An 11,832-nucleotide genomic window follows, 5' to 3' on the forward strand; every position below is an offset into this window, starting at 1 on the left:
CGAGCACTTGCGACGCCTACAGGCCGTTCTTCAGGCAATCCGGACCGCCGGACTCACCCTCAAGCCGACAAAGTGCCGGTTCGCCTACAGCGAACTGAAGTTCCTAGGCCACGTTGTGACGAACGCAGATGTTCGTCCTGGTTTTGAGAGGTCTCGAGCCGTAGCGGCATTTCCAGCGCCCACAGACAAGAGGGCCGTCCGAAGATTCCTGCGACTTTGCGCGTACTACAGGCGGTTCGTTCAGGATTTCTCCAAGTTTCCGGCGCCTCTCACTCACATCACGAAAGACGCTGTGAACTTCGGATGGCGAGAACAACAACAAGCATTCGACGAACTAAAGCTACGACTCTCTTCGCCAGCGATCCTTGGCCACTTCGGCCAATCAGCCGAAACAGAAGCTCACACGAGCATCAGCAATACAGGACTCGGCGCGGTACTGGCCCAACGACAAGAGGGTACAAAGCAAGTGATTGCCTACACCAGTAGGACGTTGTCAAACGAGGGGCGAAATTATTCGACGACCTAGAAGGAATTTTTTGCCGTCGTCTGGGCCCCCATTACGAAGTTCCGCCCGTACTTATACGGGAGCCCTTTTAGAATAATCACTGACCTATCGCGCTACGACTTTGTGCAGCGTTGCCCACAGATGGCGCATTTTCTTTTTTGTAAAATTTGCGAAGAGCGAACTTACCTAAGAAAAAAGTAAAGAAAGAAAAAAGCTTAGCTCCTATGGAAACGCAGCGACGCCACTGGCCTTCAAACAACACAACGCCGTTTCGCACGGGACACAAGAGATGGCGCAAGCGGTCGCGACGCCAACTGCCGCCAACGAACGAGCAGACGACGCCGAGAGCCGGCGTATTTAGCAGACAAGAAACTGGTTTTCCTTGTTGTTACCGCGCCTGTTTTTGTTTCTGCGACTGTCGCCGCCTGCGGAACGCGCGCCGCTTTTGTGTAGAAAAGATCGTCTGCTAAAGACGCTGGCTCTCGGCGCCGTATGCTCGTTCGTTGGCGGCGTTCGTTGCGCCATCTCTTGTGTCCCGTGCGAAACGGCGCCGCGTTGTTTGCAGACCGGTGGCGTCGCTGCGTTTCCATATGAGCTAAGCCTTTTTCTTTCTTTACTTTTTCCTCAGGTAAGTTCGCTCTTTGCGAATTCTACAAATAAAAAAAAAATGTACCATCTGTGGGCAACGCTGCACAAAGTCGTAGCGCGATAGGTTAAGAAACCGAATTTTCCGGTCGATTTAAAGATCCCGGCGTCTCCTCGTATCACCCTGTATAGCAGGAAATATTATTTGGATGATAGATCATTTCTAGAAAAGCATGAGAAATATTGATTAGTAAAAGTTTAAAGTTATAACATAGCAGCAGATGAACAATTTGTTTCGAAAGGTCAAATCAGCCAGATCTGTGCGTTCCGAAGCGCTATATTTTAAACGATGAAAAAACAATGCGTAATATTTTTAATAGAAAAACCCAGCACCTGTGTAATGTAGAATGGTTCACCTAGTATAAATAAAGGGTTTTCGTTTTAATTTATAGCTGGCCTTTTAGCCTACGCCCGATCAGGCCCCGCCTGATCGAGCGTAGGCTAGCTGAGGTGCTCATGTTGGAAATACGAAGGGACAATGCATCCAATCGCATATTCCAGTAAGCTACTCGTTTATGGGGGAAGTAATTTTTTTTTTCACAATTGAATGACAGAGTTCGGCGCTACTACGAGTGGAGAAAAAGCTTCACCTCTTTCTGTACGGCACTCATATTGTGATACAAGCATATCGTCTCTCAACTGTTGTTACATTGTTGTGAACAACTAATTGTTGTTCTAGTTAGCGATCGTTGATCATGACACGCAAAATCGTGAAGACCTCCACCTTGTTCAGCGCGTGTTTTTTTCCCCTTCCTTTTTGGCTTGTTTCTTTGAGTGTTGTTTCTCATTATGTTCAAATACCATTGGTCGTTGCAGTGCTTAAACAAACGACTGAACAGCCGTGTGATGCGCTCAAGTTTATCATTGCAGGAATACAAATTTCAACTAAGGCATATCTATACCATGTTTGATTCCCATTGTTGCCGACGCTATACAATCCAAAAGAACCAATCGACCAGCGCTAAAGTTGCATCGTCACACTCGTTGTCTTTGATGGGCATGCATGCCATCACCGGCTCATGTAATCAGGAAGAAACAAAGTGCAGGATATCGGGGCGCATTCACTGCGCGTGACTGGTTTAATAGGTGATAGAAAACGCTCAGGGGTTCATGAGCACCATGTGGATGCACTTTCGATGATGATTGATTGACGCCATTGAACTGTAGTGTAGGCTGCTGTTTGACTCTAATAAAGTGGAGCATGGTCCACCCAGAATATAGCAGTGAATTACTTTAGTCGCTACGAATCGGAGCTTGTTGATAAGTTACAGGGATATTTTTGTCTTTAGACCGCACGAAGGAATATACATTTGCACGTTAGTGTTTGCTTAAACTTAAGGCGGTATTTCATTAGTGTGACTAAAAAGCAACGGAAATTCGATGGAAAAAAAGAGTCGCGAATCATAGCGAAGAGAGCATAAATATGACGATTTTTGAAGGGCTCGAGGAGGTTGAACAAGGGGAGATTGACCAATCTCCTACTTGGGTATAGGCTCAGTCAAGGATTGCACCTTAGAACACCTGGAGCGATTAATATACCGCAAAGTATTTGGGAAAGCGCAACCGGGGCAATCTAGAATAAAACTCGTCGAATGACGAGGCTGAATGTATTATCAAACCTAAAAGAAAAAAAAAAGAACTGTCTGCGATGTGCAATTGGTTTGACGTTTCACGTGGTTACGTTATGCTCACTGTCACAACGCATATCATTCATCTGGTATATAATATTTTCAGCGTCGTCATTCGACAGCTACCTCTGTATATATCAGCACTTAACTTTCCTTCTTTTATCTCCTCATCCCCTTCGCCAACTCAGAATAGCCACCGAGGCAGGCCACCTGGTTAACCTCAGTGTTTTCTCCTCCTGCCCTTATGTCCTTCTCCTAAGTGAATGCCGGGAAAGTATAAGCACAGTATTTTTTGATTGAACAGCGACAACGGGAAGGACGGACTAGCCCAAAAAAAAAAAAAAAAAACACCAGCCCACAACCCTTATACATCCTGTAGGCGATGGAATGCACAGCAGAAGTTGCTCCAATGACCGAAGTATCCAAGCCCACCAACCGGCACCACCCAGGGTACTTCGAGTTGCGTGGATAGGATTTTTTTTGTTTATTTATTTTATTACGTGTGCGGAATAAAAATAAAGAAAACAAAATTCTTTAGTACAAAACACACAGATAGTTCAGCCCATTATTATATAAATTAAAAGAATCTGAGAATCAACTAAACCTCCATTTACTAGTTCGTAAAAAAATAACGTATCAATTTTTACACAGTTTGCTTACTTCAGCCTTTAATAACATCTATGTATGCAAGGTTCAGTGCAGTGTTTGTGGAGTCCAATTAATTGTAATTTTGGCGTAATTGTTGTGGCTGGGTCCCGGGATAACTTATGACGAGTATTGAGTCATTGTGCCGTTTATAATATGTTGAATTGTTTTTATTTCTTTAAAGGCCGTTTGCAAAATATTTTGCATAATATGTAGTCGTACTTTCCTGAAAATGCAGCGGCCTTATCATTCGACAATAATAAAGCGTTAGTTATGTAATATTTTATTTATTATTGAACAGATTACAGATTACTGATCAGACAGCAGCCAAAAAAGAACGATGTCTCTAATGTTAACACGCTCAAGTTTGAGTGGCGGGACTTCATGTTTTCTGTATTTTGACGCATCTTCTGTGTGCGTTGCATTTCTGAAAAAAAAAAAAAAAAAGTATGACATTCCATTTTTTTAATAATATACAAAAGTATCGATTATCTGCACATATTCGTGTACACTATTCTCTTTTCCATATATGCCAAATTAAGTTTTGCGCATTGTTCATATTCCGCCCGAAGTTCCTACTCGATTTGGTTGTCGGAGGAAGAAGCGATGCTTTTGGTGTTTGAAACATGTACGTCTGAATAAGATAACATATATCTAATCTAAAATGCACCTACATATATATTAATTCTCTACATAAAGTGGGAACTTAGTAATGCATCTCGAGAGCTGGTCTTTTTTTAATACTGTGCATGACGGTAAAACGGAGTATAGTTATTTTCTCCATGTTGCCTTGCGGCCGCATTGTGTTCGGCTCTGAGGTGTTGTAAAATAAATGAGCAATGGATTGCCAAAAACTACATCTGGAAAACGAAGAGTAACTTGGAACTTATAGGTTTAGTATGATAAACTTGCATAACTGCCGAAAATGCATTAATTGGTGTCAAAGACGTCAATGTCGCCGTAATAGCAGGATCGAGCACAAGCGTATAAGACTCATTTGATGAGGCTGCTACATGTTGTATGTTCACAAATATTTTATATCCGAGCACACAGTAACTACGCAGATTTCACTGTGAATTCGCTGAGAAGCAACATAATTTTAAATAAAAAATGGGGCTTGCGGGATTCGATACTGAATCTCCCGTGTAGAACACGCGAGTGCTACCAACTCGGCCTCGTGCTTTTTTAGTGCGAAAGCATCAACTTTCCATTGGACAGACGACGGCTTCGTATATCCACCGAAATCTGCCATTGGCTGCGACGTGTCATCTGGCTCCATTGCAATGGCCCCATCGTTGCTAAGGGGCCAGTCAAACTGCTGGCAGCGCAGCGGGAAGGGCGACGCGGGTATGCGCTGGCCTGACGTTACCACGCGCCGCTGAATAGTGTCCTCAAGGACCACGCTGCCCCTGGCGTCATCCTTGAGGTCGTCCTAGAGGTCGCCCTAGACGCCGTACTTGACGTCGTGCTAGACGTCGTCCTAGAGGTCGTCCTAGACGCCGTACTTGGCGTCAATCTCCAGGACGTCGTCCTATATGTCATCCTAAAGGTCGTCCTAGAGGTCGTTCTTGACGTCGTTCTTGACGTCCTTCTAGACGTCTTCCTTCACGTTGTCCTTGATATGTGCACGGCAACGCCGATGCTTCGTCGCGGAAGCCGCGAAGTCTTTAACACGTGTAGCAACATTACTCGAAAACATTTCACCCTTGGGACTATAATGCTCTCGCATTCCTACTTGTAAGCAGTCTTGAGCGTTCTCCTGTAATTTTGGTTGTTGTTGATGTTTGACTATACACGCGAAGATATGGAAACAAAAAATTCTACTTAGGCAGTTAGCAATATTGTGCTAATGTAAATAGTACAAGGTAAGCAGTTATCAAAATTGTGTTAATGTAAATAGTACAAGGTTTTACTACGTGTATGAACAGCTTTAGATCACAAGCTCACAAATTCTTAGCAACAACATGCGTGTACACCCGATTGCACCGTTTATAATATTATAACCGTGCACATGTTTGAAATATTCTGTCAAAATTACTAGAAAAACAAAATGAAAAGAAGGGAACTCAAAAAAGAAGACCCGGATACCCTTGAATTTATTCTTTGGCGTCGTCGATACTACGCGTGCAGAACAAAAGTAGTAATTAATAGAAGCACAATACATGAGTTTATAGGTAATATATAGAGCCGTGCACGGATAACAGTTTGATCATCCGCATCTGATCCACATCCGCAGACTTTTTATACGCATCCGAACCCTATTCGACCCGCAATTCCCGCGTTGAACTTGCATCATGAACTCAAGCATGGATATATATATATATATATATATATATATAAAGCTTATAGATGGTGTCCTAACAAACGCTTGCTAACTTTTGTTCAAAGAAACGTTTCATGTCAGAATATGGTGAAAGTCATTTTATTTATATGTTATAAGCAATCATTCTTCTAGAGATACTTCGCACTGCTCGGAAGATGATCGCATGCACGTTAATAGATCGTCCCTATACACTGCAGTCGCGCATGGTTATGGGCCGCCTCGGCAAAGATGTAGATCCGGACACATCCGATCCTCATCCGCAGCCCCTGGCATCCCCATCCTATCCGCAATCTGCTAAATCTGATTCGAATCCTATCCGCATCCACCAGTTGAGTGGGGATATCCGCTGGTGATCCGGGGGTAATCCGGGGATATGCAAATCTCTAGTAATACGGAGGAAATATATTTGGACGTTCATATCTTAAACTAGAAATCAGCTGTGTCACTCAGGACTAATATTTATGAAAGCGTTTGAAATTCCCCTAAATAAAATAATCTTGGGCACAAATAAAAAAAACAATGCCGCGAAACATGTTGGAAACACCATGATTACGCTACACAAGGCTACTACTCTATTCAAGTACCAATTTATGGGTGCTTATATATTTGTTAATTTAAAGCAGCTCCAAAAAATTACAATAAAAAATAGTATATGTTACCTTGTCTTTGCCACAGGGAAATTGCTTTGGGGCTTTTGTTTCTTTGTAAAGTAGTGTCCCATTATCCAATTTATGCACACAGCAGACTGTGCAACGTGTTATTCCTGGACCTGCCTGGAGGTATAGAAAGGCATATAAGTGGGTTGCGTATCCGATTTAGATAATCAGTATATGGTTATAGTAAAAACAATTATGCATGCAAGCGCCTAAGGCAGTTTAAGCAGCAATAAATTTAACACCACTACAACCTGCTTTGAAACTTACAATTCCAATCCATGGTCCACTAAGATGGTCCTTTATATAGGAGGCGTTGCAATACATTCCCAGTACATTTGCTAAACTGGTATTTTTTCCGGTGTTATAGAAGCTGTCAAAATTTACAGGCGTGCATACTTTCGGCAATTTATTTTGCACTGAAAAAAAGAGGTGTACTGAAGTTTTGAAAAGAAAATATGACGAAGAGTACATTTCACGAAAGCAGCCGAAGTAATAACACGCCATGTGTAACTTCAAATATTATCTAAAACTATTTTTCTTCTAGTGCATTTTTCCGTAAAGTTTAAAAAGAAGCCGTCACTGTAAAGATCGAAAAAGATCAAATTCTGGGTGTGTCGGAAATGGAAGAAGCACATAATATAAGCTGTGAAAATACGGTTGGACGCCCGACATCAAGAAAACAATAGCACATATATTTGGCAGCTCCAATAGATGAGTGATTTCACTAGATATCGGACACTCGTGTTCGGTTGGGTATTTTGATTTGCCTATATATACATGGTGTTTTTTTACGTTTACAGATTTGTTAAAAAAAAACGTGGAACCTACAGTTACTTCGTTTGTGCAGGTGAGTTTAGGGCCAGTGGACCATAGTATAGAGGGCTAGTCGTCTGGGCTAGTCGGTTAATTAACTAAAACCTGCTAAATTATTTTTATTTGGTGAAAATAGAGAGAGGGTTCTAATGCGTAACTTGGTGAGCGTCATTCAAAACCACTAAGTCAACTATTTTTGGGACAATATAACGCAGCGGAAGCATCTTATTGCGTTCTGAAAAAAAGAAAAAAAAAACGCTCAGTTTGGACGCTTTTCTAGGTTTGGGTTTCTTATCGCAGCGGATCTTTGCTTGCGCGGTCCTGCTCCCTGGCGATCGCAGCGCGAAGCCACCCCTCGACTCCTCCCTTGTTCCGACACCAATGGCTATGCGTGTTTTAGAGCGCAGCTCTTAGGGGCCCGTTTCCAGCCTGAGCGGCGTCGGCGTCGGCGTCGGCGTAACCGGGGGGGGGTCACGTGACCCCCCCCCCCCCCGAGGTCACGTGACCCCCCTCCCCCGAGATCACATGACCCCCCGGGGTCACGTGACTACCCGCAGGTGACGTGACCCCCCTCAGTACCCTTCCCTACTCCTCCTCAAGAGCTGCGCTCCAATTAGGCGTTACAGGGATTTGTAAACGGCTTTCATTTCTTTTTTCCTTTAATTAGAATGTAGAAACGTGATTCGGGGTGTATATTGTATTCTATCTGGGTTTATTCAATAAGTATTTTTTTTTCTTATGTTGTCTTATCTGCGTTATTCTGCTTGTCATGTTATTTCGCTCCCGAGGAGCGTATGACTCGATCCCAACGGCTCTTAAAAACCAGAAGACAATATCTACAATTTCTGGAGATCTAGATAGCATTCTAGCCCCAACCCCTGCTTCAGTTATTTTATTATTATTATTTTTTGTCTCATTGGAAGTTGCCTGTGTTCAGATTTCTCAATTGCTCACGTTCAAAAATCTGGTCGAGTCTCCTTACGATGGTCGACATAAAAGGGAGAAACATCAGAAGTCTGCGCTCTGTGAAGCGCCTCAGCGTGGATCTAATGAGGTCAGCTATGACAAAGCTCATGAACATTAGCTTTTGCTTTTTAAGATAATCTTAGATTCAATAGTTAAACAAAGATAAAAATTGCGACAGCACAGGTAGGCACACACTTTTTGATCTAAGTTGTTTTTCTTCCTTTTATGAACGGAATGAATAAAATCTGATCTCTGATTCAGTCTTTGTAGTGGCTTTCAGAAACATCAGATTCTTCTGCCAAATAGATCGTGTTACGTATATTTTGACTAAAGTTTTCCTCCTTCAATCCCCAACGACTTTCATGGCACGTTTCATCTTTGCACTTTGATTTATACATTCAAGAGTGTCCTTGTGTATTACGCAGTGTCCAAATGCGATACCTGTTCCTCTTTAATAAATTACTTTTTTATATTGGTGTTCTCCGTGCAGTAAATTATACTTCGACACTAACCTTTTATCCGCAGTAAAGATATCACAATTTCCGCGCACCAAAGTGAGTCTGTAGTTTCTTCACTTTCACAGCACTTATTTTGATGCTTTGGGGAATCAATATTTTCACCTCAAGTAACGTAACGCTGATATGAGTATCTTTCGCTGACGTGTGATAGCACACCGCCGTGACAACAATTTGACGCAGCTTGACCCACCACTCACCACACGGAAAAATAATCAAAAAGCTGGAAATTTCAGTTCCTTCTATTCGTGTAATAGGCATTTAGCTAATTCATTTCTTGGGATTTTCAACTGAATGCCACTTCTAGTTTGCCTAGGTCTATTTTTAATTTCGACTGACTAAATTTTTTGTTTTTCTCCAATGGAAACGTTCGTGAAGTAGTGTTTAGTACGCCGCCAAGAATTCCTTCCTCAAAGTCTGTGAGCGCATAATGCCTGAGAGTAGCATTAAGCTGGGGACGAATTTGAGATTAAGTCGCTGGCACAGGAAGCAGAAGGTTGCCCGCCCAGGCATGCGAAGCAATTCGGGCAGAGTATGTCAATATTTCTCATTGCAACAGCGCTGTGATGTGACTACTAAGACCTCAGCAGATCAACGTTGAGATGGTTCTCGGAGAGAAAACGTTCATTTTAATATATATTATTCTCATTACGACCACCATAAGAAGGATCGAGGAAATCTGTGAACGTTTGCCATTGACAAAACTGAACACAAGCAACTTATTATGAAATTCGAGCAGGTGACTGGAACGCTGGCAACAACGCCAGGTCTACCAGGTATAGATCTCGCGAAACTGCTAAAGCACAACTTTACAATTCGAACATCTACTTTTTGCTCGTGTTGGGAACATCTCATGTCACCATGAAACTGAACTGTTTAACATGGTTTGCACGTCACTATAGGTCACCAATGCAGCGTCTTGGGTTGCTCCAAGTTAAAAATGGTCTGAAACGGTTGGCCAAAACACTAACTTTTTATTTAGTTAGGATAGGTCCCAAGACGAGGGGGCAGTCTTACATAGTGAGGTGCCATTCTGTTATGAAGTCCCCCGGTTCAGCCTCCCTGCTACACTTGCAACGTATTCTCTTATACCCTCGAGCGTAGGGATTAACTCGCGGTGGCATAAACTGGTGAAATCACGAGGCAATACGACGAGAGAGCAGCATCCGTGGTGCGATGGTCAGCCATGAGGTCATTATCCAATGTTACGCAACGTGGATATTCCGTGGACCAGATGCAAGTGTGCCGCAAGTTCCTCCGACGACGACGCGGCACCTTAATCGGGTATCGTAATCCGATGCTCTCAGGAGCCGATAGTCAAGCAGAGAAATTTTCTCTCGGGAGCCGCTGTATGTTGGCGTGTGCGTGACTATACACCGTTAAGCAGCGAATCTGATTATTGGTGCGTATTGGTAGGCAGTGCACCGAACATGGTTAGGGTCTTTCCGTGTACAGCATATCAGACCCGCAGTGCTCACACTTTCTAAAATTTCGCGATAGCATCGGAAACGTTCATTTGTTAGTGTTTCATGAGATAAGATAGGTATCTCTAGACTATCTGGTCTAGATATACCTATCTATCTATACCTATGGTATAGATAGTATGGTCTAGAGATACCTACCTATCTATACCTATGGTCTTTCGCTTTAAATATTTTAACCAACGAAAGGTTTAAATCATTCTAGTGTTTAAATTTTTTTATTCGGGATAAGTTCGCTGTGCACAAATGTCAGGACTTCAGAAACAACCAATATTTCTCGGATGATGTGAATTTACTCGCTAATAAACCGAACATTTAAGAAATAAAGTTTTTTTACTAAATATGGAATTACATTTAGGACGACCTCGTAACTTGTACCTTGAAATACGTTTTTTTTTTCAACTCGATGACAACATACGAAGCTAAGAAAAACGTTTCCAGACAGAGGTGCTGGCTTAGATAGCTTTTAAGGATAGGTGCATACTACGACTATCATTAATTGTCAAATGTTTTAGACAATAACGATATAGAGAGCCTCGCGTGGCATACTTTCCGAATTGTTACCGTCCAAATCATTTATTGAGATATCGCGGACTTCACGAACACCCTTAGCAAAAGAACAATAAATTAATACTGCTAGCGCTCAAGAATATTATGTAATACTTAGTAGCTTGCGTTTTATGCTTAGGCGTTTCGTTTTTGAGTCAAGACGGAGCACGTTAAATAGCTTTAACGCAATGATTCCAAAGTTACTAATTACGCGAATGTGCAAGGTGACGCGCGCTTGTAGCTGGCTTCAGCCTAGACAGTAATATGCTCTATAAAAGCTGTTTAACTCTACAATACTTACGCATAAGGCATGTCATCGGCAGCATTGCAAACACAAGAAAACATTTTACAGGGATCATGGTGTTCATAGCTGACACTGAGCACACGGCTTCTCAAGCTTTTATAATTAAAAGTCTTAAAGGAAACGAATAAAAAAAATACGCGTGACGTTTTGTTTTGTTTAATAAAGACATACTCATACGTAAATAGCATGTGCATGTATATTCTTTACAAAAACGTGTGTGACGCATTTCCAGTTGTTGAACTTTGCTCGTTGTCGTTTCCGGCTCTGGTAACTTCGACGATTTAGGTTCAAAAACCTCAAATGTTTCGCATGTTCTCCCAAAAGAATTTACATATACATTCTGTTTATGTTGGCGATAAACTAAATTATATCCTGTAGTCACCTACGGCTCAAAGAACGGAGCTAGTGGGCATGGCTTATGGCGTTCGCACTCGTTGCTTCGTAATTCGTTTTTCGGCGTTCTCATCGGCTAATGATGGGATCTCATTGGCTGCGGAGAAATAATAAGATGCGCAGAACAACCCACGCCCTAAGTTAATTAAGCTGTTGGTGACCACAGTTGTAGGTAAGTTTGGAAATAAAAGTCGAGACTTAAAATGGTAACTGCTGATCCTTGTCACAACTCTTACTTCTCAGGACGACCAGCTGTTTTTAGATGACGCTTTCTTTTTTCGCCACTTTGGTTTTAACTACACTAATATCTTTAGAAGAAAACATTAGCCGCAATATATCCTGTGATTCGGCAGGGATACATTTTTAGGAAAGTCGAGGTGCTTGTGTAAATATGTTTCTGATCAGCAAA

General features: G+C 42.2%; 1 protein-coding gene across 1 annotated transcript; it reads right to left on the bottom strand.

Moving 5' to 3' along the window:
* Positions 1–3,698: 3,698 nt before the first annotated feature.
* LOC115308723 lies at positions 3,699–11,106 on the bottom strand. Its single transcript, XM_029966780.2, has 4 exons — positions 11,028–11,106; positions 6,670–6,818; positions 6,406–6,519; positions 3,699–3,850 (listed from the first exon to the last, which is right to left on the bottom strand). The coding sequence occupies exons 1-4, from the start codon at positions 11,092–11,094 to the stop codon at positions 3,806–3,808; spliced, it is 375 nt and encodes a 124-aa protein (XP_029822640.2). The 5' UTR covers positions 11,095–11,106; the 3' UTR covers positions 3,699–3,805.
* Between the last annotated feature and the right edge of the window lie 726 nt (positions 11,107–11,832).

This window comes from Ixodes scapularis, unplaced genomic scaffold (assembly GCF_016920785.2).
Source record: "Ixodes scapularis isolate PalLabHiFi unplaced genomic scaffold, ASM1692078v2 PGA_scaffold4__175_contigs__length_147842914, whole genome shotgun sequence".
NCBI lineage: Eukaryota > Metazoa > Arthropoda > Arachnida > Ixodida > Ixodidae > Ixodes > Ixodes scapularis.